Source organism: Camelina sativa, chromosome 9, assembly GCF_030686135.1.
Source record: "Camelina sativa cultivar CO46 ecotype springtype chromosome 9, ASM3068613v1".
Classification (NCBI taxonomy): Eukaryota; Viridiplantae; Streptophyta; class Magnoliopsida; order Brassicales; family Brassicaceae; genus Camelina; species Camelina sativa.
Window position 1 is genome coordinate 35,488,210 of NC_141888.1, and position 12,250 is coordinate 35,500,459.

At 38.8% G+C, this 12,250-nt stretch overlaps 4 protein-coding genes and 1 non-coding gene across 12 annotated transcripts; 4 read left to right on the forward strand and 1 right to left on the reverse strand.

Moving 5' to 3' along the window:
• Nucleotides 1–3,234: 3,234 nt before the first annotated feature.
• Nucleotides 3,235–7,880, forward strand: LOC104713007 (carbon catabolite repressor protein 4 homolog 5). 8 transcript variants are annotated; one of them, XM_010430032.2, is made up of 15 exons: nt 3,235–3,954; nt 4,061–4,410; nt 4,510–4,673; nt 4,846–4,911; nt 4,991–5,043; nt 5,384–5,465; nt 5,658–5,704; nt 5,827–5,899; nt 6,100–6,192; nt 6,283–6,315; nt 6,428–6,519; nt 6,699–6,831; nt 7,065–7,150; nt 7,266–7,350; nt 7,533–7,880. In XM_010430032.2, exons 2-15 carry the CDS (start codon nt 4,119–4,121, stop codon nt 7,587–7,589), a joined length of 1,356 nt encoding a protein of 451 aa, XP_010428334.1. In that variant the 5' UTR covers nt 3,235–3,954; nt 4,061–4,118; the 3' UTR covers nt 7,590–7,880. The 8 variants fall into 8 exon arrangements, 7 of the variants coding, with proteins under 7 accessions (XP_010428334.1, XP_087322778.1, XP_087322779.1 ...); XM_087466652.1 differs by having other exon boundaries at nt 3,402–3,954; nt 4,098–4,410; XM_087466653.1 differs by having other exon boundaries at nt 3,402–3,954; nt 4,098–4,410; nt 6,428–6,507.
• An 89-nt stretch (nt 7,881–7,969) lies between these two features.
• LOC104713009 (flavonol 3-O-glucosyltransferase UGT89B1) lies at nt 7,970–9,737 on the forward strand. The gene has a single exon (XM_010430036.3). The coding sequence runs from the start codon at nt 8,218–8,220 to the stop codon at nt 9,637–9,639; it is 1,422 nt and encodes a 473-aa protein (XP_010428338.2). The 5' UTR covers nt 7,970–8,217; the 3' UTR covers nt 9,640–9,737.
• Nucleotides 9,738–9,882: 145 nt separating this feature from the next.
• Nucleotides 9,883–10,779, forward strand: LOC104713010 (uncharacterized). The gene is made up of 2 exons (XM_010430037.2): nt 9,883–10,355; nt 10,442–10,779. Exons 1-2 carry the CDS (start codon nt 9,885–9,887, stop codon nt 10,616–10,618), a joined length of 648 nt encoding a protein of 215 aa, XP_010428339.1. The 5' UTR covers nt 9,883–9,884; the 3' UTR covers nt 10,619–10,779.
• Nucleotides 10,754–11,936, reverse strand: LOC147939189 (non-specific lipid transfer protein GPI-anchored 10-like). The gene is made up of 3 exons (XM_087466657.1): nt 11,385–11,936; nt 11,178–11,300; nt 10,754–11,079 (listed from the first exon to the last, which is right to left on the reverse strand). Exons 1-3 carry the CDS (start codon nt 11,863–11,865, stop codon nt 10,934–10,936), a joined length of 750 nt encoding a protein of 249 aa, XP_087322783.1. The 5' UTR covers nt 11,866–11,936; the 3' UTR covers nt 10,754–10,933.
• A 114-nt stretch (nt 11,937–12,050) lies between these two features.
• On the forward strand, nt 12,051–12,122 carry TRNAD-GUC (transfer RNA aspartic acid (anticodon GUC)). Its single transcript has one exon. It is a non-coding gene; the product is annotated as a tRNA-Asp (tRNA).
• The last annotated feature ends 128 nt before the right edge of the window (nt 12,123–12,250 follow it).

A 12,250-nucleotide genomic window follows, 5' to 3' on the forward strand; every position in this document is an offset into this window, starting at 1 on the left:
GCTAGGTTCTCAAATTGCTCTAGCTAGTATCGATTCTAACTCTCTTTCCTCTTTTTTTATTACTTTTTAATTTTTTAATCTATTAGTATCTTGAGAGTAACTGCCAGTATTGATGCTCTTATGATTTGAGAAGGAAAAATTTGTGGGTTCATCTTCCCTAGAATTTCACCATACCTAGGGGTGTAAATTGGGCCTTAGGCCCGCGGGCATGGCCCGTTAGGTATCATAGCGGGTCGGGCATGGACCCTTAATTTCATGCCCAAAAATTGGCGGGTCTCGCGGGCATAGCCCGTTTGGTTTGCGGGTCAAATGGATTTTGTCCGCTCACGCCCGCGGTCATGCGGGTGGTCCGCGAAATTGCCAACATCGCAGAGTTCGCCTTTGAGAGAGGAGGAAATTCAAGGAGAACAGAGGAGATTCTTTTGCTTACTGAAGCAATTCTTTTGCTGCTGCTGAAGCAATTCTTTTGTTGGCCTTTGAGACACCGATTGGCAATCAATTTTGCTAGCCTTTGAGACACCGATTTTGCTGCTTACTGAAGCAATTATTTTGCTGCTGCTGAAGCAATTCTTTTGCTAGCCTTTGAAACACCGACCGATTGCTGCTGCGAATCAAAGGTGATTTTTTTTTCTTTTACAAGTTTGGTAATTAGATTTGAGCTCTACTCAAATTTTTGTCTAAATTTATTATCTATGGCTCGCTCTCATAAGTCACTTGCAGGGTATCTTCGATGTATGGATGTGGAAGCTTGCATTGTTTTGGCCACTGTTCTTGACATCATTGTGAGAGGTATCGTAACTACACCATTCTCTCTCCCCAGTCTCCACTCACCAACCAAAACCTCTCTGCTCCGTATTGTTTTGACACCAGCGGTGATGTTCTTGAGAAGAAGAGATGCCCGCGGGCATGCCCGTTAGTCCGCAAAGAAATGCGGAGCGGGCATGGGCATTGATATTTCGCCCGCCGCCCGTGGCGGACATGCCCGCAGTGGATCACTGAAAATACAGGACCGTCACGGTCGGCCCGTTCGGGCGCGGGCATGCCCGTTTGACACCCCTAACCATACCCAACCGAATAGAGGTTTATGGATTTCGGTTGTTACGGCAAAATTGATCGACAACATTTATAATTAAATTCGGTTCTCGGTTAGTTCGGTTTGGTTTTAATTCCGCCTTTTTCACAATTTTTTTTCTTCATCCTTTTCTTTCTACTTCTTCTCGGTTAATCCTGAACCAAATTAAATCTAGACCCTAAATTTTACTTCAGCACTTATTTTTTTCATATAAAAGTTGTGAGTATTATCCATTGAAATTGAGTGCGTAGAATTAAAATCTAATTTTATTATGATGTAACAGAAAATTAAATTGTATTCCGAGATGAGGTATGTGAACTCTAAATCAAAAATTTTAAATAAAAAAATCAAATAAAATAGAAATTAATATTTAGAATACTACTTAATATTTTACATATTTTTCTTATTCATGCATATTTTACGCGGACATAATATTAGTATAATACAATATATACCAATATACCACTATAGAAATTAATTTATATATCTCTTGGACCCCAATAAAACATACAAGAATATTGAATTTGATATTTATATATATATATATATATATATATAAAGCTAGATTATTGCCTCTTTATTTGGTTTTGTTTCGAGCATGGAAATATTAGATATTCTTACTAACAACTACATTAAAAGGTAAAACGATGACTTTTCGAAACCAAATTGAAAAAAACAGTATTATCGGACTTATCAAACAAAATTGTCTCTTCATAAGTTTTTAGTTGATAAGTTGTAAAAGTTAAAATTAATTTCATCATCTATAGTGAGTGATGGAATTGGGCATATAGTAGTCACAAAGTACCATAACTTTGAAATGTTTACAAATTTCTTATAAAATTTAGTATATAAGTTTATAAAAATGCCCCATGTTAGAACCATAACTATTTTTTAACAATTAAATATATCAAGTTGGCTTTGTTAAGGGCAACAACAAAGTTACAAAATAGTCAAATGGGACATGAAAAAGATATTGAACACCTATTGTACATGTTTCAAATTCCTCGTTTTCACAATATTGTTAGAAGGTTTAGTTAGTGAGAAATAAATGCGTGGAGGAGTTTATTGAAAAGGAAAACTATGTGGCAGAGAGTTGTTGGTTTGGTTTAAAAAGATTCTTAAAAAATTTCAAGAATACCTCTAGTGTCTAGTGAGCTATTAATCCATATTAACAAAGTTTAGGGAGCTGTTTAGAATATTTGGTTGATTACGAGGACCTAATTGAAATATTATAAATCTAAAAATATGAGGCAAAAACTAATCAAGGTAGTTTAATGGGATACTAGGTGAGACCCGCGCTACGCCGCGGGATACTTTTTATAATTATTTTTAGATCTATTGAATTATTGAATTTTTTTTTAAAATTAGATTAACTGTAAAACTATGGTTTATACAATGATAAGATAGAAGATGCATTAATAAAATAAAGATAGAGAAATCTCAAATTTAAGATGATTTATAAATATTTACATTTAAATCGGATAGACTTAAATACTTAATTGTATAAATAGACTAACTAACCCTAATGTATGTTTAGTTTTATTTTCTTTAAATTTTGTGGGACAAATATATTATTAATATAGTTTGAATTTATGATGTACTTTTTGTAGTTTATAAAAATTTAATCATATAATTGTTATATAGTTTTTTTTATGGTTAAAATTTTTATTATCAAGCACAATTTATTACAATGGTTTAGCATTCTTAAACTGCAATCTCAAAAACAAACCTTCCAAAAACTTAATTCCAGATAAAACAAAACAAAAGCAACTATACCATGAATATGAGGTCACATATTCAATTAGTTCATAAAATAACTCAATATTATATCAAAAGCAAACACCATTGAGCTAAATTTTTTTTAAAAAAAATTAGATTAACTGTAAAAACAATGGTTTATACAATGATAAGATAGAAGATGCATTAATAAAATAAAGATAGAGAAATCTCAAATTTAAGATGATTTATTAAATATTTACATTTAAATCGGATAGACTTAAATACTTAATTGTATAAATAGACTAACTAACCCTAATGTATGTTTAGTTTTATTTTCTTTAAATTTTGTGGGACAGATATATTATTAATATAGTTTGAATTTATGATGTACTTTTACATAAATGATATATTATTAACCCAAATGATCATGAAGTGTATTGCGTGTTTAAAAATTAATATAAACATTTAGTCGCACAAACATTCCGAAAATTTAGTTATTCCTCTATTTACAAAACCTCCAATATTTAACAAATAAATACAATATAAAATATAAATAATAGTAAACCCACCCTGATTTATTATCTCCCTCTCCCTAAAAACCTTATTATTTACAGTCATGGTTGTTGAGAATCCATTTGTAACATAGGTCAAAGCAATCTCTCTCTATCTCTCTCTCCCTAAAACTTTATTATGTACAGTTAGTGGATCAGCAATGTATGAGGTAACTGAAGTTACTGAACTATAATTGTAACTGAAAGATCTTGGGGTCGATGGTTGTAGCTGGCCCGCTTATGATTTGAGAAAGAAATTTATGGGTTCATCATCCCTAGGATTTCGCCAAACCGAACTAGGTTTATGGATTTCGGTTTGGATTCGGTTGTTACGGCAAAATTGATCGGCAGCATTAATGATTAAATTCGGTTATCGGTTAGTTCGGTTCCGTTTTACTGAACCGAACTAAATCTTGACCCTAAAATTTTACTTCCGCCTCTGTTATTTTTTGTTTTCTTTCGTTTTTTTTCACGATTTTCTTCTTCATCCTTCTTTCACGCCTTCACATCGACAACGGAAGTATCTCAGGTCTCACATCGACGGAACGGAAGTGTCACTGAGACCAGTTCTCACATCGACTAATTCGTCTCTGCTTCATCTCGGCTTCGGAGGTGAGATTTTTTTTTTTTTTTTTTTTTTTTGATTTTTCATCTTGTGCTTCATCTCAGCTTCGTCTATGTTCTTCTCCAATTCTCTTAATCAACCGCCGTTTATTAGTTGTTGTGGAGTTGTCTAATCCGTTTAACTTCACAAGAGAAATGCAATAGCTCACGCCATGAGTGGATACGAGCGAAAGAACTCGATCGGGAACTCAATCACCGTCACCAAGCGGAAGCGATGTTCGATTTCACAATCATCGGATAACGTATACGAGAAATCGTATAGAAAGGAGTCAATAACCCTAAAACCTCACCGTCCTCTTGCGCCGGGTTCAAGCCGGCGTAGTTGTAAACCAGTTAGGCCTAGCAAATCTTCTCGACGGCGGCGAAAGAGAACAAAGGAGATAATCTCGAGTTCCGGTGAGCGCCAATGGGTGTTTTCCGCAACCAATTTTGAAAATCTCCAAGGTCTGTGCAATTGCAATCTCCACGGAATAAATGCTTAATTCACGAAGTATCACATTCCTTTTTTTAACACATTGTGTTTTTTTTTTTTTCGATTTTCAGATAAAGTAGTTTTAGTTTCGTACAATCTACTTGGTGTTGACAATGCGTCCAACCACATGGACTTGTACTACAACGTTCCCCGGAAGCATTTAGAGTGGAGTAGACGGAAACATCTCATATGCAAAGAGATTAGTCGCTATAATGCAAGCATCTTATGTCTTCAGGCAAGTTCCAGGGGTTTATGTATCTCCCTTATACGTATGTATGGTTCGTTATAGGATTTACTTTAACTGCCTAGAGCTACACTATGTTGAGAAGAGCTTATTTTAGTTCCATTTATTTCCAACTACTTAAACAAAAGTCTGGTTGCATTCTCATGTTCCAATTTTACTGCAGGAGGTTGACCGCTTTGATGATATTGATTGTATTCTTAAAAAGAGGGGATTTCAAGGTGTTCACAAGGTATAAACGAGTCAAAAGCTTTTATTACCTCATATGCATTAATGCTGGTGCCGTTTTCATATATCTAGTGTTATTTTAGAGTCGGACTGGAGAAGCGAGTGATGGTTGTGCTATATTCTGGAAAGAGAAATTGTAAGTTCTGTTGTTTCCATTTAGGGTCATTTTGTATGTGTGGTGGGAACTGGGAAGTCTCTATATGCCGGAGTCAGGAATCTAGCCATTTGAATTGTCTAAAGGGAATAATTCTCTATCGGAGCGAGGGAAATTATTAATTATATATCTCCCAGTTCTATTTAGTCTCTGTCCACGTTGTGTGATGTTATCAGCTTTGACATTGCCTTCATAATATATTAGTTTTATAAGTTATAACACTTAAAGCTTCGTTTTCTAATTGTTTCTCAATGTTGTTTATTTTGTTAGACTCTTACTCTCTGGTTTCATCATTCGTGGTATATTTCTGTTGTGAGTGCAGATTTGAACTTCTAGACTATCAACATATAGAGTTTGATAGATTTGACATGCGAAACAATGTTGCTCAACTTTGTGTTTTAGAGGTATGCACCATTTAAAGTAATTGCTGTATATTCGTCTCCTATGAGTTTCATTAATGATAGGAGAACACAGAGATATGACAAGATGCATCTTCATTGTTGGGGTTATTTTATTTTTTTTACCTCTCCTATTGTGTTTGCAGAAATGCTAATTACTTAATTTTCTATCGCTTCTAATTGTGTATTACGGAACAGATGAACCATGAGGACCCAAAGTCTAAATTAAGTGTGCGACCTTCAGAGTATGTCTGAGTTCTCTTCTGATTCCCTTACTGGAGTGAATATTTATGTTACTGTTAAGATCCTTACTAAATTTTATGCTCATTCTCATGTTTCGTTGCCTGATATTTCAAACATCTTTAAGTCCTCGACGGCTAGTAGTTGGGAATATACATGTCCTATTCAATCCTAAGCGTGGGGATATCAAGCTAGGCCAGGTATATCATGCTAGATCCCTACAAAATTCTGATGAAACTCGTGTATCCTTAGAATCTGTAGAGAATTGTTGTCGCTACTGAGTTTGGAAATGTCAAATCTTTAGTTGGTAGTAATTTGTGTATTTATCAGTACATCTATGCCTGGCAGTTTAGATGAAACTTCATTAAAATTCTAGTAGTTGATATGTCATAACTTTTAGGTAAGACTCTTTCTGGAGAAGGCTTACCAGTTATCACAGGAATGGGGAAATATTCCAGTGGCGATTGCTGGTGATCTGAATAGCACTCCACAGGTTATCTCTACCAACTTTTGTATTTTTGGTTGTATTACTTATTGATTTAGCTGATATTGTTCTAAAACTTAATCTTGAAATGCTGGACAGAGTGCAATCTACGATTTCATAGCTTCAGCTGATGTGAGTTCCATCGAGGGTCCTGGACTCTTTCTTTTACAATTTTCCTTGTCATCATTTTTTTCATTTCTTTGCTGGGAATGTTAGAATAAACTCTATATATTCCTTTTCCCAGTTGGATACACAATTACACGATCGCAGGCAAATTTCTGGCCAGTCTGAAGTGAAACCAAAGAAGAGGTCATTTAGAAACCGGTATGCAGTTAGGTAATTTGATACTTACCGAGATCTTTGGTTTTCTGGGTAATGTGTCTGCGTTCCCTTTCGGTTCACCTGATGAACTGATAGATTACTTATATCTCTTCTTTGGTCTGTGCTTTATCAACTAGGTAATCCTCAGATCTTATCTCAATTTAGTCTAACTTAACAACTTCCCCTTTCTTCAGTGCTGCAGTATCCACATCCGGATCAGTACCCAATGTATGGAGCCAGGAAGAACTACAGTTTGCAACTGGTGGTCAAGCAAGCACTCATGTCCAACATCAACTGAAGCTTCATAGCGCATATAGTGGTGTTCCTGTAAGTGTTTTTGTTTCTTGTTCTCGACTTTTGGGCGTATCGAAAGCATTAAAATCTGTATCACAGGAATACTAAAATAGGTTTCCCTTACCTCAAGAATAGAAAATCCATACAAACTCAGAACGCCTTTAGGAACTGTGACTTTCTTTTATACTAGATACTGAGAAACGTGGGGAACATATTGTATGATGTTGTAGCTTTCCTTTTAGTATGCTAAGACCTGAGATCTTCAGGGTACTCATAGAACGAGAGATCAACGCGGTGAACCATTGGCAACAACATATCATTCCAGGTTCCTGGGAACAGTTGATTATATATGGTAAGTCTGTTTTGATATCATTGATTAGAGCTTTTGATTATATATGGTTAATTCTGTGGTGATATATGCTTATGTGATTTTATAATCCCAAATTAATCTGAGGAATTGAAATCAGGCACACAAAGGAACTTGTTCCTGTCAGGGTTCTTGAAACCTTGCCAACAGATGTTTTGACAAGAACATGTGGACTACCAAGTGAGGTATCATATGTTTTTTTTTAGGTCAAGTAGTGGCTAACTATCTTTTCTTTTCTGAGCCTTTGCTTTCTTGAGTTAGTAATTTCCCTATAAAGACGGCAAAATCTCTGTTCATTTTAAACGGTAATAAAATCGTGATTGTTGGGAGAGTTGCCTACAAGTTTCTGACTGATGCAAATTTGCAGAAATGGGGAAGCGACCATCTTGCTATCGCATGTGAACTCGGCTTTGTCAATGACTGACGAGGAGACTAAAGGGTTTAGCACCAAACGTTTGGACCTAGTTACCTATCTTGGCCATTCCTTGAGGCTTTTGAATGCTAAAGGAGGCCTGTGAACCAGAGCTTTGAAGTAGATTCAGTAATATTTGTAACTACTACGCAAATTTTAGGCAAAGCACCCAATACATAGAGTTGCTTACTTGAAACTGGTTCCAATATTTACTGTACCAGTACCAACACATGATTTTATGGGTAAAGTACCTACCCACGACTTGTACCTACTTTTTCTGCTTTTAAAAAGTTAATACCAAAATCGTATGTTTTCGGACGTGTACCTATGAGGAGCGAGGATCCATTTTGCTACAATAAGCAAAACAATGTAAGAGGCGTAACGTAAAAATGTTCAATCCCAATTAGGGCTCTTCCCAAGTGTGATTGGATGCTAAATAAATCAAAAGACCCACACGGTATTATCAAAAAGAGTCGTAAGCATTTTCTCTAAGTGTTGGGATAACATTGGGTAACGCAAATCGACAACTTAACAACAGTTAGCACTAAACACATCTCTATATAAATCAGTCTCTTTCTTCTTTTAGCACCAACCAAATAACCATTCCGGCAAAAACAAGAAAGTTAACTAAAGTGTCATTATGACATTGACAGTATCAGAGGAAAAGAACATTCCTACAAAGACTCATGTCTTGATCTTTCCATTTCCGGCGCAAGGCCACCTGATTCCCCTCCTCGACTTCACCCACCGCCTAGCTCTCCGTGGCGCCGCCGCCTTAACCATAACAGTCTTAGTCACCCCGAAGAACCTCCCTTTCCTCTCTCCTCTTCTCTCCGCCGGAGTTAACATCGAAACACTTATCCTCCCTTTTCCTTCTCACCCTTCGATCCCTCCCGGCGTCGAAAACGTCCAAGACTTACCTCCTTCCGCCTTCCCTTCAATGATCCACGCGCTTGGTGATCTCCACGCGCCGCTTCTCTCTTGGATGACTTCTCATCCTTCTCCTCCTGTAGCCATCGTCTCTGATTTCTTCCTTGGCTGGACCCAAAACCTCGGAATCCCTCGTTTCAATTTCTCTCCCTCCGCTGCTATCACTTGCTGCATCCTCAATACGTTGTGGATCGATATGCCCACCAAGAAACATGACGATGACGAGATTCTCGAGTTTTCCAAGATCCCGAATTGTCCAAAATACCCTTGGTCTCACGTCTCTTCGATTTACAGAAGTTACGTTCGCGGAGATCCAACTTGGGGATTCGTGAGAGACTCGTTTAGAGACAACGTGGCGAGTTGGGGACTCGTCGTCAACTCTTTCACCGCCATGGAAGGTGTTTATCTCGACCATCTTAAGCGTGAGATGGGCCATGATCGTGTATGGGCCGTAGGACCAATACTTCCAGTATCCGGGGATAATCGCGGTGGGCCGAACTCGGTTTCTGTCGACCACGTGATGTCGTGGCTAGACGCACGTGTGGATGACCACGTGGTGTACGTGTGCTTTGGAAGTCAAGCTGTTTTGACCAAGGAGCAGACTCTTGCGCTCGCTTCTGGGCTTGAGAAAAGCGGCGTCCATTTCGTATGGGCCGTAAAGGAGCCCGTCGAGGAAGATTCGTCACGTGGAAACATCCTAGACGGCTTCGACGATCGTGTGGCTGGGAGAGGTCTTGTGATCAGAGGATGGGCTCCACAAGTGGCTGTGCTACGTCACCGAGCCGTGGGAGCGTTTCTAACGCACTGCGGTTGGAACTCCGTGATGGAGGCGGTTGTCGCGGGCGTTTTGATGCTGACGTGGCCGATGAGAGCAGACCAGTACACAGACGCGTCTCTTGTGGTTGACCAGCTGAGAGTGGGCGTGCGTGCTTGCGAAGGACCAGACACGGTTCCTGACCCGGATGAGTTAGCTAGAGTTTTCGCTGATGCCGTGACTGGAAAGCAAACGGAGAGGATCAAAGCGGTGGAGCTGAGGAAAGCAGCGTTGGATGCGGTCCAAGAACGTGGGAGCTCCGTTGAGGATTTAGATGGGTTTATCCAACATGTTGTTAGTTTAGGACTAAACAAATGATTTAGTCAAATAAAGTTCAAATTATGGTCACGACTGTATTCTAAATTGTTGTATTGTGGAATTTGTGATAATTTCGATTAATGTATTTTTTTTAAAAAGGTTAAAAAGGCAAAGAAGCGGGTCAAGTTGGATCGGGTTGGGAAAAGTCGGGTCAAGTTTAATAAGACCCGAATTTTGTTTTTCCTTATCTTCTTCGAATCTTTCGCTTCTTCCCTCTCTCTCACATATCCACACAACAAAAAGAAATGGCTCTCACCGTGAGCAGCGGTGGCGGAGGAGCTAGAATCCATTGTAAAGACCTAACCGATTCTTCTCGTAATCCTTTCTTCACCTTCCGACTCGTAAACTTCCCTTCTCCGTCAAGAACCCGTCACCACGTTGTCTCTGCCGCCAAAAAACCATCCGCACAGACCGGTCGGTTCGACAGCAAGAAGCGTCGGAGCCTCGTACCCACGACGACGACCAAGGATCAGCCGGAAGAAAACAACGGTGTTTTCGACAGCGAGAATCCGCCGTCTCAGATCGAAATCAACGTCGATGACGACGGTGGAGATAGGACGGTTGTGAATACTCGATTCAGAGGTGATCCAAAAGACGCGCCGGTATATGCGATTAAGGATCTTCCTGGGCTTGAAACAGATCCTTGGGAAGGTGAGAAGTGGGATGGTTTAGGGTTCTTCGTTCAGTACTTATGGGCTTTCGGAATCCTCTTCGCGGTAACATTTCAATACTTCAGTTACTTTACTAATAACAAGTCCTCAACTTGAACAAGTTAAATCAATGGTGTTGAATGTTGTAACAGCTAATCTCCGGTGGACTTGCGGCGGGGACGTATAATGAAGGTGCTACGGATTTCAAAGAGACGCCAGTGTATAAAGAGGCGATCCAATCTCGTGACCTTCTTGATGAAGCAGAGAGTTCCAACTCTGAAGATGTGTTCGAGTCCAACCCAACAGAAGTGGCGCCTAGTTTGGAATAGTATTCAGTTCATTCAGTGTTTTAGAGAAAGATTTATAAAGACTGAACCTTCTTTTGCTTTTTGGGGGTGTTTTAAAAAAGCCATATTCCAAGTTGATCTTGTTTGGTTGTGTTTATAATGTTACAGATTTAAAAGTTAAAAGGAAGAGTATTTGTTCTTCATTGTTCTGCTTTTGTGATTTCATTTCAAGAACTGCTTACTTCTTTAGGAAACATACCAATAACGTAGAGCAATAAAGTTGATGTTAATTCATAGGGAAAACACAACAGAGGAGAGAGTAACTAAATACGAGATGGTAGTTTAATGCAGACGGACTCAGTTGAGGAGGAGAGTGGCTGGTAGAACCGCAGCAAGTGCAAGGATGATTAGCTGAGTCTCGGACTTGGAGCCAGAGGATCTTAAACCATAGCCTAATCCCATAAAACTGGTGGGTCTTGGGTCCATTTGAGCCACTGGAGTCGCTGAATAAAGTGAAAAGTAACATTTTTTTGTTGAGTGTTGATTGTTTTGATGTTTTGGTTTTAGCAGACACTGAAAACCTTGGTAAAAAGGGGCTTACCTGCGACCCGAGAGTTGTTCTTTCTACCTAGAGAGATTTGAGAACCATTTGAGCTAGAAGGTGGTGGAGCAACAGGCGAGGAAGGTGGTGGAGCAACAGAGGAGGAATCACTAGGCACCCCTCCTACTATGAACCGAAAACATTTTCATAAGTTTCATGAAAACAGTGAATCTCACAGAGGACAAAGTACAAGTTTCGTTTACGTACCAGGGGAGGTGGAGGAGGAGGAGGAGGAGCAAGAAGATGAATTGGCTGGAATGTTGCAAAGTGGAGGCAATTGTAGAGCAAGAGTTTGATTGATAGGAAAAGCAGGGGATAAAGTAGAAGTGTTGTTGAGGAAGAGACAGAGACAGTTTGCTTCTTGGCTATAGATCTGGTTTAAGCTGTCACAGCAAGGCTGAGCCGGAAGCTGGACAAAGCCTTGAACGAATGGACCACATGGAGCTAAGGAAAGCAGTCTGGAGGCACATGTAGATGGTACTTGAGCAAGAACCAGTCGGAGAAAAAATGGTGACAACAAGGAGATTAGAAGAGTGATAAAGAGAGTAGAAGAAGCCATTTTCTCTAGGAGATTTAAGTTTTCTTTCTTCTTTGTTTTGGAGATAGTGAGGGGTTTTTTCTGAGTATTTAAGGTCAGAATCAATTGGTTTGGTGTGAGATGGTGGATAGCTATTGTTATTGCACACATGATGTGTGTCAAATTTGTTGCAACACTTGAGAATTGAGATCTTCATGTTTGTGTATTAATTTGAGTTCATTCGTAAATGATGCTTGCTTCTTGTTTCGAGTTTGACCAATAGAAAGCTACCAGAAACCAACTCTTCAGCACATTTATCGAGCGTTTATTTATAAATTCGAACGGGGAAACTTTAAGTCGTTGTAGTATAGTGGTAAGTATTCCCGCCTGTCACGCGGGTGACCCGGGTTCGATCCCCGGCAACGGCGTATTTTTTTCCTTCACATTTTATGATTTGCTAGTCCTTTTATTTTCTGTTTCTTTAGTTTTAGTCCCTCTAAATTGAGGATTTTCGCTCCAGTCCTTTTCTTCCTTATTATTTATACACATCACAAGC